The 27496-nt window shown below is 47.2% G+C and overlaps 1 protein-coding gene across 6 annotated transcripts in view; it reads right to left on the bottom strand.

The window, feature by feature from the left end:
* Nucleotides 1-27496, bottom strand: part of CSNK1G3 (casein kinase 1 gamma 3) — a 353425-nt gene that overhangs the window by 190122 nt on the left and 135807 nt on the right. For all 6 annotated transcript variants that reach the window (XM_085632678.1, XM_085632682.1, XM_085632681.1 and 3 more), the window contains one exon: nt 23870-24104. In XM_085632678.1, the coding sequence (XP_085488804.1) occupies nt 23870-24104 (235 nt within the window). The remainder of the gene's footprint in view (nt 1-23869; nt 24105-27496) is intronic.

Below are 27496 nucleotides of genomic sequence, written 5' to 3'. Positions count from 1 at the left end.
GAGAGACTGCTAGATGAGGGGCACTATGGTCCACCTCTGGTGGTCCTGTACCCGGATTTAGCCTTTTTGGACATCAGTGGTGATCCTCATCAATGGATATCTCAGGTGTATATCTGTCAATAGACCATGTCATGCTACTGTTAGGCCTCCCAGAAGACTACAGAACATACCATTGTATGTTCATATTGACAAACTAATCAAACACTCCCTGTTGGCATGCAGGCTAACTTGTGCTAAATGTTGGAAAAAAAACATCCCGTCACCATTCAGTATATGGTGGACTAAAGTCTGTCACATCTATGCAATGGAAAAACGGACTGGTATTACAATAGACAAGATGGTCTGTCTTGAAGAACAAAACACAGAACCCTTTTAGGATGTACATGAGGGGCCAGATTGGTGAATGGCTTGACGCGTTCTTACTTGGTGAGGAGTGGAAATACGACATTGAATACAGGGCTTATCTGAAGGAAATGATTCAATGGCCAAGTAACTATTGGCCCTGCTACACCAATATCTCGTGACTTCTGTCCCCTTTTCTTTGTTCTCCTTCCTCCATGGATAGGTCTTTGTTCTCCCAATTTATTGTGTCATATTTATTTTGCAGTACTTTTCCTGGTTAAGAGGACTCTCTTCCATTATTGTCAGTATTTACAAACTAAACATAATGGTTAAAAAAAGCCTGAATGACGAGCATAATAAGGTGATCGTGTCACAGTTTCTTTATTATTAATAAGATGATGATGTCACAGTAGTAAATAAAACTGAGAAAGTAAGGGTGGGTAAATATACGTGGTAGAATAGGTAGTAACAGATTCACAATGGGACTGCACAGTAACTCTTTCTGGCAAGGAAACAACATTTTCATCTGCAGCTAGAAGTGGAAGAACACCATCATTCTTGTAAACCTCCAATATTTTTCTTTGCTTTATCTGCAAATGGCATAGCTCTGTCAATCAATGTCAGCGTGTACATGCACTAGACCAAAGCCAGTGCAGAGACATCTTCAAGATGTCTTTAGATTAAATATACAGATTTCATACAGGCAATCAGATGCTATTCAAAGAAAAAATACAAAAGCCACAGCTCCATAAGGAGAAGGCTGAAGAAGTGAGTGGGACACTCATGAGAGAAGCAGCAAATGCAGACATCAACTGGATGGTCACACACTCAGAACAAAACGCAGTACAATAGTACAATGAGAACCACAGAATCATGACTGCCAATTATTAAACCACTGTGGAATATAAGGGTCCAAACAAAAGTACTACTTAATTAAGGCCGCCAATTATTAAACATACTGGACATACAGTAGTCCACTTTGGAACACAAGGGTCCAAGCAAAAAAACTTTTTTTTGCCCTAGCAAGGCTGTGAGAATACTCAAACAAAAAATATTAGTTTTCCTGATGCCAGAGAAATTCAGTCAGACTATGACACACTTATCACATTCATCACTCATTATAAATGTACATACAATATTATCAGATGCTGATAACTCAACAGCAAGTATTTAAGACAAACAGATTAAGATTTTCTTGGTCGGGCAGAAGAACATACACGGTTACTGAGTAGAGTAAATGGCCTAACAGGTTTGATATCAAGTGGTTTTAAAATAGCTTTCAGAATGAGAAGTGTTTGGAGACAAAATAAGGATTTTCAGGGGAGGCTAATTCAGGCTGTGGAAGCAAAAGAGAAAGATTGATAAAGTAATTTTGTTTTTCTTGCCTTTGGGACATTTATAATGAGGCTGGTGTTTCTTTTGAAAACATACCACGTCAGAACATACTGATATTGTTGATATTTAATCCTCACCTTAGTACATCATTAAAAATGTATTGTGTAATTGCTAACATCAAGTTCTTCAAATTGTTTTCTTTGTTAGTGTGTAAATGCATCAGCCAGTGGATTAGCAATGGCAAGGCTTGTTTAGATTAAAGATACAGTTTTCATACAGCCATTGGATGCCATTCTAGGAAAAAAAATACACAAACAACAAGATAACGGCATCAAATGTTTTGTATAATCTCTCTATCCTTGCTTTGCTAGCTGGCATGAGCACCCTACTATGTTATTGGGGATGATGAGGTTTACTTGAAAGCGGATTGCTTGACTGAAGGATATTTCTAAAGCACACTGATATCTTGCAAGGTGCCCTGGCGCTAGGAATAAGCAGTGTAAAAGGGAAAGATGCGGTGACTTGAAGACCCATGTTTTGAGAGATTTCCCGAAAGCAAATACATATTTTAGGAGCGAATATCAACAGGCAATGTGTTCCAATATTTAGCCACTGAGTAAGGAAATGCCCTCCTATGTGGTATTCCTAATAGTAGGAAAATTAGTAAGGAACGCGGAGGATAAATATAGTGAACGATTGGAAAGAAAGAAAGCCAATTTCTCCTGCGGGAAGCAAGGTTTAAACTTGTGGTAAGCTCTATGACAAAGGCAGATTGTTTTAATCGATCTCTTAGCTATTAACCGCCAGTGAAGTGCTTTTATCTGACCCGTGATGGGCGTACAGTATGGGGGTGGGAGAAGGAGTGTAAACAGTAGTCTAACAGTGCTGTATTCAATGATTTGTATTGGACATGACCCTTTCTGCAGTGTCATTCCTAGACTATTTGCCTTCCTCCTCCCATTTGTACCTAAATTCGCTTTCGTTGGCCTTAGGACTCTGTGCACTTTACAACTGTTAACCAGTGCTAAAGCGCTTGTGCTCTCTCCTCTAAACAAGGTAACATGGCTTATACCCAATTGGCATATTTAATTTACTTAGAAGTCACTAGTAAAGTGGCATTACATGTTCCCATGGCCTGTAAGTTAAATGCTACCAGTGGGCCTGCAGCACTGATTGCGCCACCCACGTAATTAGACCTTTAAACATTTCTCAGGCCTGCCATTGCAGAACCTGTGTGTGCTGCTTTAAGCTGCCATGAAACCTGGCAAAGTAAAATTTTTGCCAGGCCCAAACCTTCCATTTCAATACAAATAAGTCACCCCTAGGGTAGGCCCCAGACAGCCCAGAGGTGAAGGGTTCAATGCACTTGAAAAGCGGTCATGTATTTTTATGCTTTAAATGTCCTGGTAGTGAACGACTCTAAAATGTGTTTTTCACTGCTGCAAGGCTACCTTTTACCTATAGGGTAACATTAGAGCATGGGTACTCACAAACTTTCTCTCGGGGGCCAAATTTACAGTGTGGTTTGTGGGCGAGGGCCGCACCACCGGTGGGGGCGGGGTCAGTGGTGGAGGGGGCAGGGCTAGAGAAGAAAAAACACTGACCATGAGGTTGAAAACAGGCTCCTGCAGCGGACGCATTCGTCCACGGAGCCCCCAGACCCGGCATACCTACATCTCTCTCATTCTTTCTCTCTCCCTCTCGCTCTCTGTGACTCCCTCCCTCCCTCCCTCTCTCTCCCTCCCTCTGTCCGTCTCCCTCTCTCACACCCTATCTCTCTCACCCTCTGTCTCCCTCTCCCTCCCTCCCCGTCTCCCTCTGTGTCCCTCTCTCTCTCTCTCCCTCCCTCTGCCTCCCTCTCTCTCTCTCGGTCTCCCTCTCTCTCTCGGTCTCCCTCCCTCTCTCCCTCTGTCTCCCTCTTCTTCCGTCTCCCTCTGTCCATCTCCCTCTGTCTCCCGCCCTCTGTCTCCCTCCCTCTGTCTCCCTCCCTCTGTCTCCCTCCCTCTGTCTCCCTCTCTCTCTCCGTCTCCCTCTCTCCGTCTCCCTCCCTCTCTCCGTCTCCCTCTCCCTCCCTCTCTCAGTCTCACTCTCCCGTCTCCCTCTCCCTCCTTCCGTCTCCCTCCCTCCCCTCCCTCTCCCTCTCCCTCTCCCTCTGTCTCCCTCCCTCTCTCCCTCTCCCTCCCTCTCTCTCCGTCTCCCTCCCTCTCTCTCGGTCTCCCTCCTTTGGCCTCCTTCTGTCTCCCTCTCCCTCCCTCCATCTCCCTCTCTCCCTCCCTCCCTCTGTCTCCCTCCCTCTCTCTCTCTGTCGCCCTCTCTGTCTCCCTCCCTCCCTCTGTGTCCCTCTCACTCTGTCTCCCTCCTCCGGTCCCCTTCTGTCTTCCTCCCTCTCTTGCCCTCTGTGTCCCTCCCTCTGTCTCCCTCTCTCTATCTCCCTCTTTATCTCTCTGTCTCCCTCTCTCTCTGTCTCTCTCTCTGTCTCCCTCCCTCCCTCCATCTCCCTCTCTCTCTCGCCCTCCCTCCCTCCCCCTCCCTCTGTCTCCCTCTCAGTCTCCGTCTCTGTCTCCCTCTCTCTCTATGTCTCTCTCTCTCTGTCTCCCTTCCTCCCTCTGTGTTCCTCTCTCTCGGTCTCCCTCCCTCCTTCTGTCTGTCTCCCTCTCTCTCTCTTTGTGTCCCTCCCTCTGTCTCCCGCTCTCCCTCTGTCTCCCTCCTTCTGTCTGTCTCCCTCTCTCTCTCTCTTTGTGTCCCTCCCTCTGTCTCCCTCTCTCCCTCCTTCTGTCTGTCTCCCTCTCTCTCTCTTTGTGTCCCTCCCTCTGTCTCCCTCTGTCTCCCTCCTTCTGTCTGTCTCCCTCTCTCTCTCTTTGTGTCCCTCCCTCTGTCTCCCTCTCTCCCTCCTTCTGTCTGTCTCCCTCTCTCTCTCTTTGTGTCCCTCCCTCTGTCTCCCTCTCTCCCTCCTTCTGTCTGTCTCCCTCTCTCTCTCTTTGTGTCCCTCCCTCTGTCTCCCTCTCTCCCTCTGTCTCCCTCCTTCTGTCTGTCTCCCTCTCTCTCTCTTTGTGTCCCTCCCTCTGTCTCCCTCTCCCTCTGTCTCCCTCCTTCTGTCTGTCTCCCTCTCTCTCTCTCTTTGTGTCCCTCCCTCTCTCTCTTTGTGTCCCTCCCTCTGTCTCCCTCCTTCTGTCTGTCTCCCTCTCTCTCTATGTCTCTCTCTCTCTGTCTCCCTTCCTCCCTCTGTGTTCCTCTCTCTCGGTCTCCCTCCCTCTCTCCCTCTGTCTCCCTCTTCTTCCGTCTCCCTCTGTCCATCTCCCTCTGTCTCCCGCCCTCTGTCTCCCTCCCTCTGTCTCCCTCCCTCTGTCTCCCTCCCTCTGTCTCCCTCCCTCTGTCTCCCTCTCTCTCTCCGTCTCCCTCTCTCCGTCTCCCTCCCTCTCTCCGTCTCCCTCTCCCTCCCTCTCTCAGTCTCACTCTCCCGTCTCCCTCTCCCTCCTTCCGTCTCCCTCCCTCCCCTCCCTCTCCCTCTCCCTCTCCCTCTGTCTCCCTCCCTCTCTCCCTCTCCCTCCCTCTCTCTCCGTCTCCCTCCCTCTCTCTCGGTCTCCCTCCTTTGGCCTCCTTCTGTCTCCCTCTCCCTCCCTCCATCTCCCTCTCTCCCTCCCTCCCTCTGTCTCCCTCCCTCTCTCTCTCTGTCGCCCTCTCTGTCTCCCTCCCTCCCTCTGTGTCCCTCTCACTCTGTCTCCCTCCTCCGGTCCCCTTCTGTCTTCCTCCCTCTCTTGCCCTCTGTGTCCCTCCCTCTGTCTCCCTCTCTCTATCTCCCTCTTTATCTCTCTGTCTCCCTCTCTCTCTGTCTCTCTCTCTGTCTCCCTCCCTCCCTCCATCTCCCTCTCTCTCTCGCCCCCCCTCCCTCCCCCTCCCTCTGTCTCCCTCTCAGTCTCCGTCTCTGTCTCCCTCTCTCTCTATGTCTCTCTCTCTCTGTCTCCCTTCCTCCCTCTGTGTTCCTCTCTCTCGGTCTCCCTCCCTCCTTCTGTCTGTCTCCCTCTCTCTCTCTTTGTGTCCCTCCCTCTGTCTCCCGCTCTCCCTCTGTCTCCCTCCTTCTGTCTGTCTCCCTCTCTCTCTCTCTTTGTGTCCCTCCCTCTGTCTCCCTCTCTCCCTCCTTCTGTCTGTCTCCCTCTCTCTCTCTTTGTGTCCCTCCCTCTGTCTCCCTCTGTCTCCCTCCTTCTGTCTGTCTCCCTCTCTCTCTCTTTGTGTCCCTCCCTCTGTCTCCCTCTCTCCCTCCTTCTGTCTGTCTCCCTCTCTCTCTCTTTGTGTCCCTCCCTCTGTCTCCCTCTCTCCCTCCTTCTGTCTGTCTCCCTCTCTCTCTCTTTGTGTCCCTCCCTCTGTCTCCCTCTCTCCCTCTGTCTCCCTCCTTCTGTCTGTCTCCCTCTCTCTCTCTTTGTGTCCCTCCCTCTGTCTCCCTCTCCCTCTGTCTCCCTCCTTCTGTCTGTCTCCCTCTCTCTCTCTCTTTGTGTCCCTCCCTCTCTCTCTTTGTGTCCCTCCCTCTGTCTCCCTCTGTCTCCCTCCTTCTGTCTGTCTCCCTCTCTCTCTCTTTGTGTCCCTCCCTCTGTCTGTCTCTCTCCTTCTGTCTGTCTCCCTCTCTCTCCCTCTGTCTCCCTCCTTCTGTCTGTCTCCCTCTCTCTCTCTTTGTGTCCCTCCCTCTGTCTCCCTCTCCCTCTGTCTCCCTCCTTCTGTCTGTCTCCCTCTCTCTCTTTGTGTCCCTCCCTCTGTCTCCCTCTCCCTCTGTCTCCCTCCTTCTGTCTGTCTCCCTCTCTCTCTCTTTGTGTCCCTCCCTCTGTCTCCCTCTCTCCCTCCTTCTGTCTGTCTCCCTCTCTCTCTCTTTGTGTCCCTCCCTCTGTCTCCCTCTCTCCCTCCTTCTGTCTGTCTCCCTCTCTCTCTCTTTGTGTCCCTCCCTCTGTCTCCCTCTCTCCCTCTGTCTCCCTCCTTCTGTCTGTCTCCCTCTCTCTCTCTTTGTGTCCCTCCCTCTGTCTCCCTCTCCCTCTGTCTCCCTCCTTCTGTCTGTCTCCCTCTCTCTCTCTCTTTGTGTCCCTCCCTCTCTCTCTTTGTGTCCCTCCCTCTGTCTCCCTCTGTCTCCCTCCTTCTGTCTGTCTCCCTCTCTCTCTCTTTGTGTCCCTCCCTCTGTCTGTCTCTCTCCTTCTGTCTGTCTCCCTCTCTCTCCCTCTGTCTCCCTCCTTCTGTCTGTCTCCCTCTCTCTCTCTCTCTTTGTGTCCCTCCCTCTGTCTCCCTCTCCCTCTGTCTCCCTCCTTCTGTCTGTCTCCCTCTCTCTCTTTGTGTCCCTCCCTCTGTCTCCCTCTCCCTCTGTCTCCCTCCTTCTGTCTGTCTCCCTCTCTCTCTCTTTGTGTCCCTCCCTCTGTCTCCCTCTCTCCCTCCTTCTGTCTGTCTCCCTCTCTCTCTCTTTGTGTCCCTCCCTCTGTCTCCCTCTCTCCCTCCTTCTGTCTGTCTCCCTCTCTCTCTCTTTGTGTCCCTCCCTCTGTCTCCCTCTCTCCCTCTGTCTCCCTCCTTCTGTCTGTCTCCCTCTCTCTCTCTTTGTGTCCCTCCCTCTGTCTCCCTCTCCCTCTGTCTCCCTCCTTCTGTCTGTCTCCCTCTCTCTCTCTCTTTGTGTCCCTCCCTCTCTCTCTTTGTGTCCCTCCCTCTGTCTCCCTCTGTCTCCCTCCTTCTGTCTGTCTCCCTCTCTCTCTCTTTGTGTCCCTCCCTCTGTCTGTCTCTCTCCTTCTGTCTGTCTCCCTCTCTCTCCCTCTGTCTCCCTCCTTCTGTCTGTCTCCCTCTCTCTCTCTTTGTGTCCCTCCCTCTGTCTCCCTCTCCCTCTGTCTCCCTCCTTCTGTCTGTCTCCCTCTCTCTCTTTGTGTCCCTCCCTCTGTCTCCCTCTCCCTCTGTCTCCCTCCTTCTGTCTGTCTCCCTCTCTCTCTTTGTGTCCCTCCCTCTGTCTCCCTCTGTCTCCCTCTCTCCCTCTGTCTCTCTCTTTCTCTGTCTCTTTCTCTCTCCCTTTGTCTCCCTGTCTCTCCCTTTCCCTCTGTCTCTTCCCATCTCCCCCTGTCCGTCTCTCAGTCTCCGTCTCCGTGTCTGTCCGTCTCTGTCCGTCTCCGTGTCTGTCCGTCTCTGTCCGTCTCCGTGTCCGTCTCTGTCCGTCTCCGTGTCCGTCTCTGTCCGTCTCCGTGTCTGTCCGTCTCCGTGTCTGTCCGTCTCCGTGTCTGTCCGTGTCTGTCCGTCTCCGTGTCTGTCCGTCTCCGTGTCTGTCTCTGTCCGTCTCCGTGTCTGTCTCTGTCCGTCTCCGTGTCGGTCTCTGTCCGTCTCCGTGTCGGTCTCTGTCCGTCTCCGTGTCGGTCTCTGTCCGTCTCCGTGTCGGTCTCTGTCCGTCTCCGTGTCGGACTCTGTCCGTCTCCGTGTCGGACTCTGTCCGTCTCCGTGTCGGACTCTGTCCGTCTCCGTGTCGGACTCTGTCCGTCTCCGTGTCGGACTCTGTCCGTCTCCGTCTCTGTCCGTCTCGGTCTCTGTCCGTCTCTGCCTGTCTCTGTCTGTCTCTCTGTCTGCCTGTCTCTGTCTGTCTCTCTGTCTGCCTGTCTCTGTCTGTCTCTCTGTCTGCCTGTCTCTGCCTGCCTGTCTCTGCCTGCCTGTCTCTGCCTGCCTGTCTCTGCCTGCCTGTCTCTGCCTGCCTGTCTCTGCCTGCCTGCCTGTCTCTGCCTGCCTGCCTGTCTCTGTCTGCCTGTCTCTGCCTGCCTGTCTCTGTCTACCTGTCTCTGTCTGCCTGTCTCTGCCTGCGTCTGCCTGTCTCTGTCTGCCTGTCTCTGCCTGCGTCTGCCTGTCTCTGTCTGCCTGTCTCTGCCTGCGTCTGCCTGTCTCTGCCCGTCTCTGCCTGCGTCTGCCTGTCTCTGCCCGTCTCTGCCCGTCTCTGCCTGCGTCTGCCTGTCTCTGCCCGTCTCTGCCTGCGTCTGCCTGTCTCTGCCCGTCTCTGCCTGCGTCTCTGCCCGTCTCTGCCCGTCTCTGCCCGTCTCTGCCCGTCTCTGCCCGTCTCTGCCCGTCTCTGCCTGTCTCTGCCCGTCTCTGCCCGTCTCTGCCCGTCTCTGCCTGTCTCTGCCCGTCTCTGCCTGCGTCTGCCTGTCTCTGCCTGCCCGTCTCTGCCTGCGTCTGCCTGTCTCTGCCTGCCCGTCTCTGCCTGCGTCTGCCTGTCTCTGCCTGCGTCTGCCTGTCTCTGCCTGCCCGTCTCTGCCTGCGTCTGCCTGTCTCTGCCTGCCCGTCTCTGCCTGCGTCTGCCTGTCTCTGCCTGCCCGTCTCTGCCTGCGTCTGCCTGTCTCTGCCTGCGTCTGCCTGTCTCTGCCTGCCCGTCTCTGCCTGCGTCTGCCTGTCTCTGCCTGCGTCTGCCTGTCTCTGTCTGCCTGTCTCTGTCTGCCTGTCTCTGTCTGCCTGTCTCTGCCTGCCTGTCTCTGCCTGCGTCTGCCTGTCTCTGTCTGCCTGTCTCTGTCTGCCTGTCTCTGTCTGCCTGTCTCTGTCTGCCTGTCTCTGTCTGCCTGTCTCTGTCTGCCTGTCTCTGTCTGCCTGTCTCTGTCTGTCTGCCTGTCTCTGTCTGTCTGCCTGTCTCTGTCTGTCTGCCTGTCTCTGTCTGTCTGCCTGTCTCTGTCTGTCTGCCTGTCTCTGTCTGTCTGCCTGTCTCTGTCTGTCTGCCTGTCTCTGTCTGTCTGCCCGTCTCTGTCTGTCTGCCTGTCTCTGTCTGTCTGCCTGTCTCTGTCTGTCTGCCTGTCTCTGTCTGTCTGCCTGTCTCTGTCTGTCTGCCTGTCTCTGTCTGTCTGCCTGTCTCTCTGTCTGTCTGCCTGTCTCTCTGTCTGTCTGCCTGTCTCTGTCTCTCTGTCTGTCTGCCTGTCTCTGTCTGTCTGTCTGTCTGCCTGTCTCTGTCTGCCTGTCTCTGTCTGTCTGTCTGTCTGCCTGTCTCTGTCTGTCTGTCTGTCTGCCTGTCTCTGCCTGTGTCTGTCTGTCTGCCTGTCTCTGTCTGTCTGTCTGCCTGTCTCTGTCTGTCTGCCTGCCTGTCTCTGTCTGTCTGTCTGCCTGTCTCTGTCTGTTTCTGCCCCGGCCTCCGTCTGTCCCCGGCCTCCGTCTGTCCCCGGCCTCCGTCTGTCCCCGGCCTCCGTCTGTCCCCGGCCTCCGTCTGTCCCCGGCCTCCGTCTGTCCCCGGCCTCCGTCTGTCCCCGGCCTCCGTCTGTCCCCGGCCTCCGTCTGTCCCCGGCCTCCGTCTGTCCCCGGCCTCCGTCTGTCCCCGGCCTCCGTCTGTCCCCGGCCTCCGTCTGTCCCCGGCCTCCGTCTGTCCCCGTCTCTCTCTGTCCCCGTCTCTCTCTGTCCCCGTCTCTCTCTGTCCCCGTCTCTCTCTGTCCCCGTCTCTCTCTGTCCCCGTCTCTCTCTGTCCCCGTCTCTCTCTGTCCCCGTCTCTCTCTGTCCCCGTCTCTCTCTGTCCCCGTCTCTCTCTGTCCCCGTCTCTCTCTGTCCCCGTCTCTCTCTGTCCCCGTCTCGCTCTGTCCCCGTCTCGCTCTGTCCCCGTCTCGCTCTGTCCCCGTCTCGCTCTGTCCCCGTCTCGCTCTGTCCCCGTCTCGCTCTGTCCCCGTCTCGCTCTGTCCCCGTCTCTCTCTGTCCCCGTCTCTCTCTGTCCCCGTCTCTCTCTGTCCCCGTCTCTCTCTGTCCCCGTCTCTCTCTGTCCCCGTCTCTCTCTGTCCCCGTCTCTCTCTGTCCCCGTCTCTCTCTGTCCCCGTCTCTCTCTGTCCCCGTCTCTCTCTGTCCCCGTCTCTCTCTGTCCCCGTCTCTCTCTGTCCCCGTCTCGCTCTGTCCCCGTCTCGCTCTGTCCCCGTCTCGCTCTGTCCCCGTCTCGCTCTGTCCCCGTCTCGCTCTGTCCCCGTCTCGCTCTGTCCCCGTCTCGCTCTGTCCCCGTCTCGCTCTGTCCCCGTCTCGCTCTGTCTCTTTCTGCCTCTGCCTCTATCTGTCTCTCTGCCTCTCTGCCTCTGTTGCCTTCGATCGGTCTCTGTCCAAACAGGAAGCTTCCCAAAAGGCCCTTTTAAAAGTCAGCTGTGAAAGTGCTTACAGCTAACTTTTAAAGGGTCTTTAGGGAAGCTTTCCGAAGGTGCCCTGACGTCACAGTGGCCGGCAGTAAACACAGAAGATGGCCGCAGGAGCATAGTAGTGAGTAACTATTTAATACGTATTCATTACTTATGCTCCTGCGGTCATCTTCTGTGTTCACTGCCGGCCGTGGAAACTGCAAGGCAAGGTCCGTGGGCCGCCAATGAAGGGTACTATGAATACCACGAAATTAGAGTTAGCTTATTACATTGTAATTTCTAAATGGGACTAGGTAACCATTTCATGTTTGGTGCCTCTGGAATCACAATTAAAAATCCTAGCTTATGGTGCAGTCAGATTTTAAATTGCAATACTGAAGTGGAATTTTCTTTCGTTAGCCATTTGGTGCCTGCAGCCTGTCTCTGGGTCACATGAGTGGGTAAAGCCGAAAGTTGGGCTTTATGTATTCCTCCTAGACTGTCACACAAAATGGGGAGCTTAAATGTGACTGGATGGGTCATAACTGGCAGGATGGGTAGGAGGAGCGTGGCCCAGCCCCACTTACCCTTGAATAGGCTGTGCCCTGTCTCCACATGAAGGGCTGCATACCCCCTGTAGTTAGTCTGGAGACAGGGCCAGGAAGGAAGGACATTTGTACACTTCAAAGGCATGCCTCTAAAAGCTCTCCCCTCCCCCCAATTTTGTATAAATACTGGACCTCAGACACCAACTCCTCAGTACACTTCTGGACCTGTGGATAATCTGCCAGGAAGGAGGACTGCCACTCTACTGGACTGCTGCTCTAAACGAACTGTCTCACTGCTGTCATGACCTTTTGTCTGCTGCCCTCTTGCCTGGGGAGGAAGTGGACCTGCAACTTTATCTTGATCCCAGAGATTACTCTAAGTGCTAGTCGGCAGGCCTTCTGATCTGACCATCGGGGACATAAAAGGCTCCCAAACATCCTGAAACAGCCTCAGGACCCTTGGTGTGGCTCACGGGCACTGAAATCAAGCTTTTGGGCTCTTTGCAACAGTGAATGGGCTCGCTCACACCGAGACCTAGATGCTCACACCGCAAATCAAAGCAAAGCTCTGTCAGCCTGACTCTTTGCACTGCAGCATGGACTTCTCTCGGGGATTGCCAAGTGAAACTCCGGCAACACCTACGACGCCGGCCAGCTCCTCGCGCTTCATTGACAGCATCCCACAACACTCTCCCTGCTCCTCAAGACTCTCTGGAAAGCAAACAGGACTCTTGGCATGAACATGAGAAGGTAAACCTTCAGCAGGACTAACCTGCAACTGTATCTGAACAGCGTTCCATCACGGTCTGTCTGAACTTTTGACTTTGGCCCGGTCCAGAGCGACCTGATAGCCGCGGTAGGCGCTTTGTGCTTTTAAACACTATTTTATACTTTATTCTTTAAAAATTCACATCTATGGTTCTACTGATTGTCTTGTTGGTCTTCTTTTATTTATTATATTCTACTCTATGTTTATAGCATGGCAATCGGATATTTTTGTGTGGCGTTTTCACTGTTTGAAGTGTTGTATAAATACTTTACACATTGCCTCTAAGCTAAGCCTGACTGCTCTGTACCAAGCTACCAGGGAGTTGAGCACAGGATGATTTGGGGTTTGCTTGTGCCGTACCATGACAAGGATTGGGATTGCTACTTGCCAGGGCTCACACTCCTGTTAATCAGTAACCCAATTTCTTACAATGTGCAGTTGACAACCGAGAGAGATAGCAATGCAGAGGTGGAGTGAATTGCAACAGTACAATCTGCACAAGGGTATGGCCTTGACCACTGGCTTCCGACAGTTAAAAAAATGAACAAGTAGAATGTTTCTCAGTAGTTTCAGACAGTACCAACAAATGGCAGAGACTTAACTAATTTTAGTTAAAAAGTGAGATCCTTGTCTGCATGACAGCTAGAATTCAACAAGAATGCACTAGTGCTCAGGCTTAGCTAAGACATCGGGCGCTAGCCTGCTAATAAGTCAGCAACACCCCCCCCCCCCCCCGCCCCGCCGTCAAGTGTAAGAATTTCGGCCTTATCCCCATTAAGTATGAAGCAATTAGTCTGAATCCAAGAAGAAAAAAAACTGAGGAGCATGGTGCCAGTATTATTATCCTTGAATAACAAAATATCCCTGACATCAAGGAAAAACTGAATTGCTGCATGAGGTTGGCCAGCGGGGGAATCTACAGATTAAAAATTACTACACTCAAGTCAGATTTCTGACAAATTAAGTCAAAGGGGAACGACGGACTGCCTGTGATTTATCTGCTGAAAAAAAAGACTGCTGATCCCCAGAACAGTGGATGATAATGCTTTAGGGTTGAAGAGGTCATTCACAATTTTAAAGACATGACACCAGACTAGTTGATATGTGAATTAAGCATAAATTAGCACAAGCAAGTTTGAGTATGAGTATGAGGTACATCAAACCAGTTGGGCCTTTCTTGCAAGTTCCTTTAAGTGCATGAGTTCCTCACTGTACCAGTCAATAGAGGTGGATTTATGACCATGTTCAGATTTATTTATAAAGTTTTGTATACTGTGAACATGACGCTTACAAGTATCAAAGCGCTCCACAATTTTGGGTGAGAGAGATACAGAATTGGGAAGCAAAAACATTAGTTCGTTACATAATTATACAAGACGCGTGCAAGACTCCTATAGGTGTCGGAACTCTTCACATAAGGTTAGGGCGGATACAGCAATGGGTGAGGAACATTCGAACATACGTATGTACAATGCATGCTAAACAATGGCTATTCCCGGGTATATAATCATGTCCAAACTTAATCAAGAAGACCGAATCGAGGGTGGTAATGTAGTCTAGTAGTCAAGGCCTATTCAGGAAGGAACTTGAGCATTAGGATTATTTTTACTTCTTTTTTGAAGGAAGCGGCAAAGGAGATTGTACGGATTTTCGGAGGAAGAGAGTTCCAAATCTTTGGGGCAATGCCAGAGAAGGCTCTGTTATTCGATCTCTTTTGTGGAAAAGCTGTCGTTTCAGGAGCATTGTACAAGCACTTCGTGAGGCTCTGCATCCCCCTGATGGTTCTATTTTTTGAGGCAGATAGATGGGGGTCTTGAAGTGGAGGGCTTTGTGCGTCAAGCAGGCAATTTTTGGGTGAATTCTGGCCTCAAATGGTACCCAGTTTAGGGATTTTAGGGCTGGGGAAATGTGTTCTTTTCTTTTTTTCCTCAGTAATCAGTCTAGCTGTGGCATTAAGGGAAGCCCTTAGCAGGGCCAGGCTCAGTTTGGGGAGACCACATAGCGTGGAACTGCCGTAGTCTAGTCTTGGAAAAACTAAAGCTTGTACCGCCAATTTGAATTCTTTCTGTGGAAGGAATGGTTTGAGACTCCTTAGTATACTCAACTGATGTTTAACTCCCTTAGTTGCATTGCTGATATGGTTCTTCATATTCAAGTGCAAGTCTAGTGGTATTTCGAGCGATTTAGCGGACTCAATAATGTGGGGGGTACAGTTAAAGGCTGTGAGGTGTTTCATCCAAAGGTCAGTCTTGGGAATGTGATTAGGGGGCGCGATGAGAAGAAATTCAGTTTTGGATGTGTTGAGCATGAGGTACTTGTCCGTGAGCCAATTTTGAGTGTTCATCAGGACTGAGTTGAGTGAGATGATGTCTTCTGGGGAGGTGATTTTCAGATAGAGTTGAGTGCCGTCTGCATACATATGAAAAAGGATGTTCGCGGAGTTCAAGCCATTTGCTAACGGTTCCAAGAATAAATTGAACAGAATGGGTGATAGGGCAGACCCCTGTGGAAATCCCATAGTTACTGTAGATTTATTTGTTAAAGGAGCTAAAGTGCCAACGGTCCTCGAGACTAAGAAATATAGCGTATTGTTGCAGATGTAATTACTTTCACGGGCGTAGTATCAGGTAGGGAGGCAGCTAAAGTAGAAGTGTAATCATGCAATGAAGCTCTGTTCCAGGCTCTGTAGATAGAAGCTGTATTCATGTTGACAGGAGACAAGATGGCTAAATAATTCAAAGTTCAAGTTACCGCAAGATAGTCTGACCAAACCACAAGCGTGTGCCAGCCAGTTTCAATAAACGGTCCATAAGAAAAAACTGTTTTAAGAATGTGCCCTTCTATGTGGGTGAACTCCCTCATGAGATGAGTGAGGCTAATAGAGAGAAGAAAATGGATAAGTTTAGCGGATACAGGCGCCTAAGAGGAGACAGCGCACACTTTAAACTCTCCCACCAGAGAGAGGTAAGAGGCTCTGTTTATATCAGTAAACAACATCTTTAGACTTTGCAACAATATTTGTAAACAAAGACAGTATATAACAATGAGTATTACGTACACTCACTTCTATACCAACCCATTCATGGGTTGACATGAGAGGGCTCATGAAATGTGCACTTCTAAGCTAACGTTTTCATGGGTTGATCTGAGAGGGAACAGCACTGGCTTCCTCATAGTGCTTTTTTCCCTTTACATTTTCCGCCACTTTTTCTCAATAAGCAGTGCCTCCACACTCCTGGGTACTGCGTGGGGAAGGATAATTATTACAACATCCTGTGCCAGCACCTTCTACATCAGAAGAAACATGAACAAGGGAGGTGGATGGGAGGGAGAAAAGCATCAACCGTAAAAAAAAAAATATTCCTCAATCACAGTGCCAGCAGCGGAAGGACCTTCATTTATTTGAAGCAATCAGTACTTAGTCTGTGGTCCTGCAGAAAGAAGCAGAAGTGAAGACAACTCAACTGCCCAATTAGAAGGCAGCAATAATAGTGACAATGAAGCCTTTGAATGGCAAGCAACGGGAGGACTCCAGACCCCTTACTCAAGACAATATCTCTTGCAAATGAGAGCACGTGTGCTAGCGCACATGCGGTCACACAGGCAAGAACTAAAAATAGAATAGCTTTAACAGGGGCAGTAGAAACAGTCACAACGTTGAGAGTGTGAGGCTTACTGGAAAAAACTCACGTCTGCCAGAACAGGCTTGGTGATTCTTCAAAATTAAAATTGGCAAGACCAGGCTGGGGCAATCAACATCAAGGATCAGTGATCTGCCGTTATCTTCCTCAGCACTTTGAGGTTGAGGAAAAAGGATGAAAGGAGTAAGCAAAGATCTTCAACCACATCTTCTAAAGTGCGTTGCCCTAGGTCACTAGGTGATGGAACATGCGGTCACAGTACAGGCGTTTTTTGTTTCCTAGTGTAGCAAATGGGCATATGCTTGACAGGATTCATTTTCGAAAGATGTATCTTGCTTGGTCCTGGTGGAGAGTCTACTCATGGTAATCTGAAAGGCCACTGCTGACCGCATTCATCTGGCCATTTGGCATCTTCTCAGCTGTTCAACTGTAATGTTCACATCTTTGATAATGACCTGTCCCACACCATCTGTGCCTCCTCTACTAGAGAAAGGTACTGCAGTCCTACTTGCTTTGCAATATAGTACATGGAAGTCATGTTGTTCATCTGGATGAACACATCTTATATTGTTAACCTGGAAGGCATGACTGCAAACCTAGTCTGAAGGCCCATAACTACAGGATGCTTATATGTTTCTCCACATCTAATCACAGGCGTCATATGGACAACTCCTACATGTATGCACCCCATCCTTCCAGGGATGGGTCTGTTGTCATGATTATCCTGTTCACAGGAGATTGGAACAGAGGGCGTTTTAAGGTTTGACGGGAATCTCCACCATACCTGGGTTTGCATGAGCCATCTAGTCACTTTCACTGTGTCACTCCATAAGCCAGTTGCCTGCTTCCATTTATGATTACCTCTTGCTGAATAGGTCTCATTTGGAGCTTGCCAAAAGGGATCATGCCAATGCAAGATGGCATGAAACCTAAGAGGGATTAGTATATCCTGGCATAGTCCACAGAGAGAAAAAAGCTTTTGCAACGGCCTAAAGTTTTGTAACTCTTTTGTCTGAGGGGAAAGGCTTCCCATTTGAGTGTCCACGATTGCCCCAGAGTCAATCTTAATTCTTGAAATAGGCTTAAGCAGGTGGCTATGGTGGCATGAGCCACTTCCTTTGATGGAGCATCGACAAACCACTCATCCCAGTACAGTTATACTTGGTGACTTAGTCTTCAAAGGAATACCGCTACCAGCGCCAGGCACTTTGTAAAAAATAAGGTGTGCAGACTTAAGCCAACAAGGAAGAGCCTTCAATTGACAATGCTGCCTCGTCACTGAAATTCACAAGTACTGCCTTTAATTCTCATGTATAGTGATGTGAAATGATGCATCCTGAAAATTCAGGGAGGTGAGGGACTCCCCCTGAAGCATAAAAAGTCATTCTTGTAGAGTTACCATTAGGAAGTATTGTCTTTTCAGGAATTAGTTGCCATTTCAAAGGTCCAACATTGGCCTACACTGGCCTGATTTATTCATGATCACAAAAAATGTGGAGTAGAGTCCTTGGTGTGTGTGGGGGAGAGAGAGAGGGGAGAGAGAGAGAGGGGAGAGAAAGAGAGGGGAGAGAGAGAGGGGGAGAGAGGATAGAGGAGAGAGGATAGAGGAGAGAGGATAGAGGAGAGAGGAGAGAGGAGAGAGGAGAGGGAGAGGAGCGAGAGAGAGGGGCGAGAGAGAGGGGCGAGAGAGAGGGGCGAGAGAGAGGGGCGAGAGAGAGGGGCGAGAGAGAGGGGCGAGAGAGAGGGGCGAGAGAGAGGGGCGAGAGAGAGGGGCGAGAGAGAGGGGCGAGAGAGAGGGGCGAGAGAGAGGTGGGGGAGAGAGGGGAGAGAGAGAGAGGTGGGGGAGAGAGGGGAGAAAGTTAGTGTGATTTTTTTTTCTTTAAGGAGGAGGAGGGTAACCTCTTTCTGTACCTCCCACAAGTGTAGGTGATCTTCCTTTCTGGCTATTTCTATATAAATACCAGAGAGCGGCCAGAATGCACTATTTGCAGCATCCTGTGCTACAGATACACCATTATGGAACATACCCAAATTTAGAATAGATAGGAGATAAACTGTGGAGGAAGGCATGCAAGTTACCTGCAAAAACTACTAACAATGCAATATTTAGGTTAGTGAGGAAGGGATGTATGGATGTGTGTTGGTTTTACTTTTTGGGTGGTATTGACAACCAAGGGGGTATGGTTTTTATAGTGGGTCCTGTCTGTGATTTGTACCTTAAACCCTTTTATAGGTGGCGGACACATCTTATTTTGATTAATGTGGCCTGCCCAAATACACCCTGGCTCCGTTAAGGGCTTCACTGAATGCTGCTGCTAGATTGGTTACAGGCTCCAAACGCAATGAGCGCATATCACCAGTCCTAAAAACTCTAAATTGGCTCCCCTATGAAGCACGAATCCAGCTAAAATTTGCCACGATGACGCACAAAGCAATCCACTTCAAGACGCCCAGGTATTTGGCGCTAAAACTTGAACTATCTTGTGGTGCTAGAGTCTCTAGAAGTGCTACTACCTTACTCTTGAAACCACCTATCTTTAACAAAAAGAGAACCTCTCACAGAGCCTTCTCTGGCGCAGCTCCAAAGATATGGATCTCTCTTCCTCCAGAAATACGCAGAATCACCAGAACGGTGTTCAAACTGGAAGTCAAAAGATTCCTGATGAATAAACTCCCTCAGTAATTGGGCTACTCACCTTGGCCCGTTGACATTGTTCCTACTTCCATTGATTCAACATTTATTACTATACTTTTTTTTTTTTGACATATTGTGTTCCTCTGTCGTTACACTGTACTTTGTTTAACATAACTTCCATGTGAATTTTCGTGCACTTTATGGTTCATTTGTGTTTTTAACTTGTGGTTGTTTTCAGTTCTAGTTTGATTGTAAAGCGCTCTGATATCCCTTGGGATCTTGTTCGCGCTATATAAAACTTTATAAATAAATAAAATAAATAAATAGGTTACCTCAATTCCATGTGCTGCATCATGTATATTTAACACTAATAATACCCTACAAAATGGATAGAAAAAGGATCTGAACCTGTCTCAAGTGTGGGAACACAGAGGCTATATTCTATCCCAATATATCTGATATAGGTGTTTGGTAAACTCTGATTATTGGCACTCAGTTCTGTCTAAAAATGAAGAGTCAGTTATTACAATTACTGAAGCTCCAAGAAGTTAGGAGCCTTTCTGCTTTAAGAGGCAAATCTACAATAGGAAAATATTTTTGTAAATGAGTCACATGATACCATTCTGCTGAATGAGTGGGGAATTTCTGAAAATATATAACAAAGACATAACTGGTTGGGGGATATTGACGATTTGTTTAGGGTGACAGAGGTTAACCTGAGGCGAGTCGGGAAGATGATTGATAACCTAAATGGTGACTGGGTGGACAGGACAGAAATTACTCGTCCACATGAATTATGACAGACCAACCTCAACATAAGGAAACAGCCAGTGTAAAAACAAGTTACTTACCTTCGGTAACACCTTTTTTAATGGACACTCCAACCATAGATTCCTCATACTGTGAATGTCTATAGGTGCAAGACAGGATCAGAAAAATCAAAAAGCAATGATCCTGCGTGCCGGTAGGTGGCACCGTGTGGCTTCGCACAGACGTTCCACTCCAGAAGTTATAAACAGAGCTGCATATAAACGTCACCCATGTGAGCCGATGTCTGCTTCTTTCATACGCTTGTCCATGCCACCCGACACAGATCTGAAATTGAAATAAACAGTATTCATATTCCTAAATTGGGACCAGTTTGGATGGAAAACAAGGACAATCCAGAGGAAGGAAAGTTGAGAGGGTGATGAGGAATCTGCAGCTGGAGAGAATCCACCAGAAAGAGAGTTACAAAAGGTAAGTAACTTCTAAAGCATAGTTACAACTGCTGAATCCTTCCCTTGTGAACAGACTGCAAAGCAGTACCTTCCACTGTGATGGCCCGGAGTAGTGGCTCCAATCAAAACCTCCTGCAGGATGTGGAAGCCTGACAGATGTCAAAGATAGTAACACCATGTGCTAACATAGGGTTAGCCTCCTTAGTTCCGGAGTAATAAGCGCTCAGACCATTTGACGGTTGCTTCTTAGCTAATACATAGCAGATCTTAATACCGCGAACTATCCTACAGGAGATGGTCTGTTTCTGCAACACCCTGCCCTATTTTGCACCAGAGACCATAACAAAGAGCTGATCGACCACCCGATGTTACTTGGTACGATTGATATAAAAGCTCAGCACTCTCATGGGATCCTAGCGAGAAAAGGCGGTGCATAGCTGGTCAAAAGAGTGATGGGGGGTCCAATGTGAAAAATCAGCACCACTTTTGGTCGGAGCGCTGGTTGAGTTCGTAACACCAGTTTGCCTGGAAAGAAAGAGGTATAAGGAGGCTGGACCGAGAGGGCATAGGGGTGCACTCACACAGCATGCCAAGGTTATCGCAACCAGAAAAAACATTTTTAATGTAAGGAGGCACAAAAAACAACTGTGTACTGCTGAGAGGGGTACACATAAGGAAAGTATAGACCAAACTGAAGTCCCACTGTGACGCCACAAAGGGCTTTGGAGGCAGGAACATATGTTGCAAACCTTTCGGAAAACAAATCACAAGTTGTGAATAGAAAAAGGACAGCTGGTCTGGCAAATGTGAAAATGCTATAAGAGCCAACAAATAACCTCTAACCGTGCCCAGAGCAAGTTCTTTCTGGGTCAAAGTCAAAAACAGCAATACATCCAATAGTCTGGCCTGCAGTGGGTCCGTCTGCTGTGTGCCACACCAAGCTAAAAACTTATCACACTGCAGAGATTTTGTGGACGGCAGTTTGAAGGAGATCATATTTTGCATCTCAATCTCCATGGATGCAGATGCAAATTACACACGCTAGACTATGCCATGTTGCTGCAACAGAAGATCCTCCCGTAGTAGCAGCCGGATCGGAGGACAGATGTTTAGGCCCAGACTTTCCAGGGACCACACTCTCCTGGGCCAATCTGGAACCGCAAGAATGACTTGGGCCTGGACATTTATGATCTTCTTCAAAACTCTGGGCAGGAGAGCCAGCGCGGGAAGGTGCATAGGAGTAACATGCTTCACTACATGCCAAATGAGTCTGAGGGAGAGCATTCTTGGGAACTCCAATGCACATGTGTTGACAATGTGCATTTTTGGTGGTTGTAAAGAGATCGAGCCAGGGCTCTTCCCATTGCTGGAAGATGCCCAGCTCCATCTCCAGGTACAACCGTCACTTGTGATCTGCTTGGCGTCAGCAGTTGAGTTTGTCCGTCCTGGCGTTTTAAGGTCCCACTAGGTGTTGTGCTACCAGGGAAATGCCCTGAAGGTTCAGCCAATTTCCAAGGCACAGAGCCTCCTGGCACAAGACCCACAAGCCCACCTCACTGTGCTTGTTGCAGTACCACATGGTGTAGGTGTTATTCATGAGAACTTGAACCAGCGTGCCTTTGAAGGTCAGAAAGAAAGCCTTCAACCTGAAGTAAAAAGCTCCAACAAATTGATTGGGGGAGGTGGTACTCCGCCGGAGACCAGATTCATTCACCTCTTTCAGTGACCTTCCTAACCCAGTAGTGATGTGTTTGTCACCACCATCAAGTCTTGATGGGGTGGAGAGAGGGGTCAGTCACTGATCCAACTGCATCTGAGCAGCAACCACTGCAGATCTTTTGTAGTCTACTTTGACACCTGGATGGAATCCATTAAGATTCCCTGGTGCTGGGTCCACTGAGACTTCATATCTCACTGCCGAGTCTACATATGCCATTGGGGATGGTCGACAAGCAGGCCAAGAATCCTCAGAGCCATCCTCATTGAGACCCAGGACAGTGGCTGAAAAATGGGAATCATAGCCCAAATGTCTTGGAACTCGCTGGTCTGGAGTAAAGACCGAAAGCGGACCCTATCCAGGACGGCCCAGATGAAGGGGAGCCTTTGCACAGGAGTTAGGTGTGACTTTGGTAGGTTGATTGAAAACCTCAATGATGTCATCTAGAGGTTGTCTGTGTATGACTGTGGCAAGTCCGCCTTCAATAGCCAGTCATCGAGGTAGAGAAAGACGGCTACCGCCAAAACCTCTGAAGAAGGGCAACGGCAACCGCCATGACCTTTGTGAACATGTAAAGGGCAATGGTGTAGAAAAGTAGCAGAACAAACTGGAAATGATTGTGGCCCACCTTGAACAACAGGTAGAGCCTCTGGGTCTGCAGAATGGGAATATGAAAATAGACATCTTGCAGTTCCAATGCCACCATTCAGACTCAGAAATCCAGGACAGAGAGAACCAGGGCCAGCATGAGCATCTTGAATGTGTCCTTGTGCAGAAAAACATATAGAGGAGCAAAGATCTAAGATAGGATGAAGGCTAACTCTGCCTCCTACCACCACTAAGAGTGCACTAAAGTGGTTTGGAGTTTGTCGTCGACGGGGCATGTTCTTTGTACATAAGCTTCCACCGATGATCTCGATGTTGTATGCTGGGCACATGGCCCTAACCTCAAAAGCACTGGGAAGCCTTTTGTTTGAGCAGTGGGCACTTATACTTTTAAGGTGCCAAGCCTCTGCCATATAAACGAAATGAGCTCAACTGTAGGGTGGATTGCCAGACTGGTGACTAATGGCACAAGGAGCATGTCGAAGCTCAGCTCCCCTTAAAATGCTTTATGGCCGAGTTGCCTTTTTGTCAAACAGGCTGTTACCTTCGAAGTGCATGTCCATTAATAACATCTGTAAGCCCCATGAGCACAGTGTAAAATAAAGAAATTAAGATACAAGGTGGTTAATAAAGACCATTTCCAAGGACGATTTTGTGGGTACTTGTCTGCGGAGTCTCTGGAATATCTGCTGAATGTCTCTATATGGTCTCTAGCTGGAATGTAGCCCACGAGAGGGCTTGTGAAACTCTGCTCTATGGTCCCATTGGTTACAACAACAGACCATGGTGTATTCCAAATCTATGCATGCAGTGGCGGCTCCTCCGCTAAGGCGGATGAACAAAGCCCCATTGATTTTAGCAGAGTAAAAAAAGGAAAAATAAAATGATAACTCGAGATTATTATCATTTTACTTTTCCTTGTTGTGGCGTCTGTGGTGCGGGGCTGCTCTCAGAGCAGGGGGAGGAGTGATTTGCACTCCCTATGTGAGCATGAGTGCTTGGCCGGCCTTCTCGAGCCGCCCAAAACACTCATGCGCCCACACCATGTTCTCCATGTAGGCTGCATTACATCCTACATGGAGTACATCCCAACCCCTCCAACCTTTCCTGAGTGCTGCGACACTGCATTGCAGTGTTGGGAATGGCTGCACGGAGCCTGTGAGCCCTGGTGCTTCCCGTCTCCCCCAATTAGCCAGGAAGAGGATGTAGGAGAGGCGGTGGCCAGCCATGAGGTAAGTGTTTTTTTTAACCCATCCCCACCCCTTCCTACTGCTGTTTCCAAGTAGCAGCCGCCACTGTATGCATGCATCATTGATGCAGTCATAAATTCTGGATGAAAAGCAGATCTCATTTTTTTCAACTTCACATTTACACTACACTAAACTAAAGGGCTTTTGGGACCTATAATCGAAAACAGAGGGACAAAGTTTAATTAAACCAATTGAGGATTAAAAGCAAACACAAGAAGAACACAGTTGTATCAGATAACATTTCAAAGAATAAACAAAAAGCGGATTTAAAATCTAAGAAAAATGGCTGTAAAAAGCTTACAGCTTCTTGAATACTTTCATAATACAGAATATATTTCGTAAAATGGGCTCCATGTGCAGAAGATGCCTTGAATATTAAGACGCTTGAAGGTAGAATTTGACATTAAGATCTCACAAATGTCACTAAAAGTGAAAATGTTCAAGAATATTTCTCCTAAAGTCAGAAGTATCGCAGGGCAAAAAACACTGAAAGACGCGCATAAATAATAACATATAAATAAGTAAACTGCTGTTAGCAAGGAGGTAGCATGTATATTAAGGGCCAAGAGCATAAATGTATAAAAACAAGTGAGCTAGATTTAGAATATGGAAATCTGCATATAGATTAAGCTCACGATACAAACAGAACAGCAAACAATATATACTTAACACACTGTGAGCATTTACAAAAAACATGCACTTTAACAGTGAGACGCTAAGTTACACTGCTGTCATAATGTACACGACATACACACCCACCTTTTCCTAAATGTGTGTTAATACTCATGTATCTAGCAGTTCCAGTAAGGCTTTTATGCTCCCGGTATGGTATGTGCTTCTTTGTCTCTGGGTCTATGTACTCTTTTGCCAAGCCAAAATCAATTATATGTATAATTTGCTGGGTTTTGTTTCCTGGTCGCCCTATTAGAAAATTCTCTGGTTTCACATCTCTGTATATTAAGTTCTTCGAGTGGACATATTCCATGCGAGAAATCTTTATAAAAAAGAAACAATATGTTTATAGGCAGAAGAAAACAAGAACATCTAAGACATTAAAAGTCACACAAAACCTAGTGAAGCATTTACAATCAAACTATAATATGTTGATTCAGTTCCGTATTACAGTGATAGTACCCAACTCTATGTAAAATGTCCTGATAGAAATAGTTTTAGTTTAATTTGTGCTAATACATCTGTCATTGATTAAAACAGATTTTACAAACAAAATCATTTTTTAACAATCCTTACTAATTTATTTAAGAGTTACCACAATTTATTAAATGGTTTAACCACTTTTGAATCGTACAACTATAATCACACTTTCAAGGCCTAAAGCAGAAAGCACAATCTATTCTATTAGCATTAAAATCATTGCAAACCAAGCTGTGTAGTCCATCACTTGGTCGTATCCCTATAATTGTCACCAAATTGATGACTAAACTCAGTTATGGCTCTGAAATAATGTGAGGACGCGACTAAACATTTTTGTAAACAGTCCAAGCAAACATTTATAGGCACCTATTTAGATTGCAACTAGACAATGCTTAGGCTCAGATTCACTAGGATTTCGGGCTTGTGAAGCACAAGTTACTACACCAGAGGGCTTATGTAAAATGTATGACAAATGTACCACAAGCGACAAAAAAGATCCTTGACTTTTCACTTAATGGGCTGGATTTGAAACTATCAAAAGCACAAACCATGGCGACATTATCTTTTTTTCAGATTCTTCTATTACTACTAATATTTCCTTTGATTAAGTTGTAAATAAACCTCACATCCACAGGACACACATCAACTTGCTACTAAGACCCGTGCATGGATGGTTATAAAAACTAAGGTGCATCCAACTCCCCAGGAATGTTTTAAAACTTCTTACTCACCTTATATAGAATTAAACGAATGAGCTTAAGGATACGTAACTTTCCCAAGAAAGACATCACCCCCCTCCCCTCCCCCCCCTGGAATTAATATTGCCCATCTAAAACCCATCGTCTTCGTGAGTACAAACAAGAAACAAAAATACATGTCCTTTGTAATTGAGTAATGCATGCAGACACTTTTTGCGAACACGTTTAATATCTTGCAAATTAGAACTTGTAGGCAGGCCTTGATTCAATACATAAGTGGGAAGCATTCACAATTGTCATATAATTTTGGCAAATATATTGATTTTGTTTCTGCCTGTATGTCACAGCTCTAAAAGAATATATAAAATAGGCAGTCTTCATACACATCTTATACCAGTTTTAAATTGCTTAATTAACACATTTTTTACTCTTGTATTTTTATATTCCCCAATTGTCCTGTCATTTTGTCATATATATGGATTATGTTTTTATATGTATGATACCACTTTGTAGGTACATATAGAATAGGCAGTTTCCTATATATTTTTAAATCAACATTTATCCGGCGTAATTAATTTGTTCTTATACTTCAGTGTTTTTATTTTAGTTGTTGAAACAATCTACAATGGATTTAATTAACTATGCAGAAAAACGAATTGTCAAAATTAAAGATTCCAAAAGCCTCTTTTTAAGCTGTTATTCTGTTATTTGCATGACTTGTTTAAATCTCGCTAAGCTTTTCACCCATTCCGTTTGTTTAATCCTTGGATGAGTCTGCATGTGTTCCCTTCGCATAGTAAATTTCCCTTTCTCCAAGGTCCGATACAAATCTTATGTCAATTTAATTAATGGTTTGTGCCTCGATGTCTGATGTTTCACATCCCATGTTGAATCCTGTTACCACCTCATCCTACAATGTTGCTATTGGGCACCTATGCAAACTTCTATTGTCTTCTCAGCTCTGATAAATCAGTCCAAACCTTCTGGCTGTACTCATGGTCCTGACATCCTGAGTAGCGCAGGTTGTGAACAAGAAGCAAAGTGTATAATTAATTACTGGGGTACTGATTTTGGTAGCCTACCTGTAGTAAATGATAATCTACAGCCAGACTATCTTAGCAACAGTCAAATGCAATCGGGTGCTGAACACTCAAGAGTCTGAAAGGAAAGATTTTTTATGATGGGAATTCGAGCTACACTACCCATTTTTCCATAGCTCTAATACACAGGGTGCCGCAGAAAGCTGACTGGGCACAGATGATGCTCGGTGTTGGGCTGCCATTATAACCACCCAACCTAGTATTCTCTCCTATTACTCTTTATAGTCATGCTCGTCTTTGATCTTGTACACTCCGCTGCCTTTGGTAGTGCTCCAGATACTGCTTCAAAGTGGTCAATACCACAACACATTTTGCTGGCAGTTTTCTCAAAGAGTGAGCTGTTTTTGTGAGTTTAATATTTACTGCTCAGTGATTTTCTTTTTTTTTCCATATGGCTGGCAATGAGTATGCCATCTCCAAATAAGCTTTATTGCAATTACTTGAGCCTGATTAAGGACGTTATAACCAGTTACTGGAACCTTCTTCAGTGGCAGTTGCTTCCAGACCATAGGTGGATTGTATGTGATTTCATTGAAACACCCTTTCAAGAAATGCCATTACTGAGAAAGCATTTCACCTTAACTATATAATGAAAATTTGCATGATGAATGGCACTTATCATTTCATAGAAACAAATTAATAGAATGTCTTTTTTTTTGTTTTTACAGTTTATTGCGTACTTATGTTTTTTACAGTGTAAATGCAATGGTTGCAGGTCTGCATCGCAGAAACATTTTTGTCAAAGATTTTCATTTCAGCGCTTTACTTCAGGGGACAGTATTTCAATGTATATCTTTTACATTGTCAAACAGTTACTTGTGATGCTTTAAATTCATTGACCCCTCACCACCCTTAAGAGCCATCCATCTCTGACCCCGTCACAACTTCTAATCATCATCTATATCTGCCACTTAAAAACCTCTCAACATGCCTAAATTACACCCATTCAAGACCTCTAAACTACATCAGTCCCAGACCTCTAAACTACACCCATTCCTGAACCCTAAACACTGCTCACCATACGTAAACTCCACCCCTCCTTGAACACTAAACAACCCTGGCCACTCCTAATCTCCACCCTTTCACTCACACCTAAAAACCCCTTTCTACACCCAAACTCTGCCCAACACCTAATAACCCATGATCACTCCTAAACATCACCCATGCCTGAACGCAAAAACGCCTCATTACCCCTAAACTCCACCAACATAATTTATTTTTTGATGTTTTTTCTAATCTATAAATATTTAATTATATGAATAATTTAGATTTTTGATTTATCTTTAGTTCCTTAAAATTGTCTTTCTTTAACATTGGCTTTGCATGATTTGGTTTCCTGCAACGTGGTTCTCAATTTTGGTTTGTCCAATAATTCACATACAACACTTAGATGCCCCAGTGTTTAATATGTAAATAGACAAGTGCCAGGGCCTGAG

The sequence above is a fragment of the Triturus cristatus genome, chromosome 2_1 (genome assembly GCF_964204655.1).
Source record: "Triturus cristatus chromosome 2_1, aTriCri1.1, whole genome shotgun sequence".
NCBI lineage: Eukaryota > Metazoa > Chordata > Amphibia > Caudata > Salamandridae > Triturus > Triturus cristatus.
This window is presented reverse-complemented; position numbering and strand designations above follow the sequence as displayed.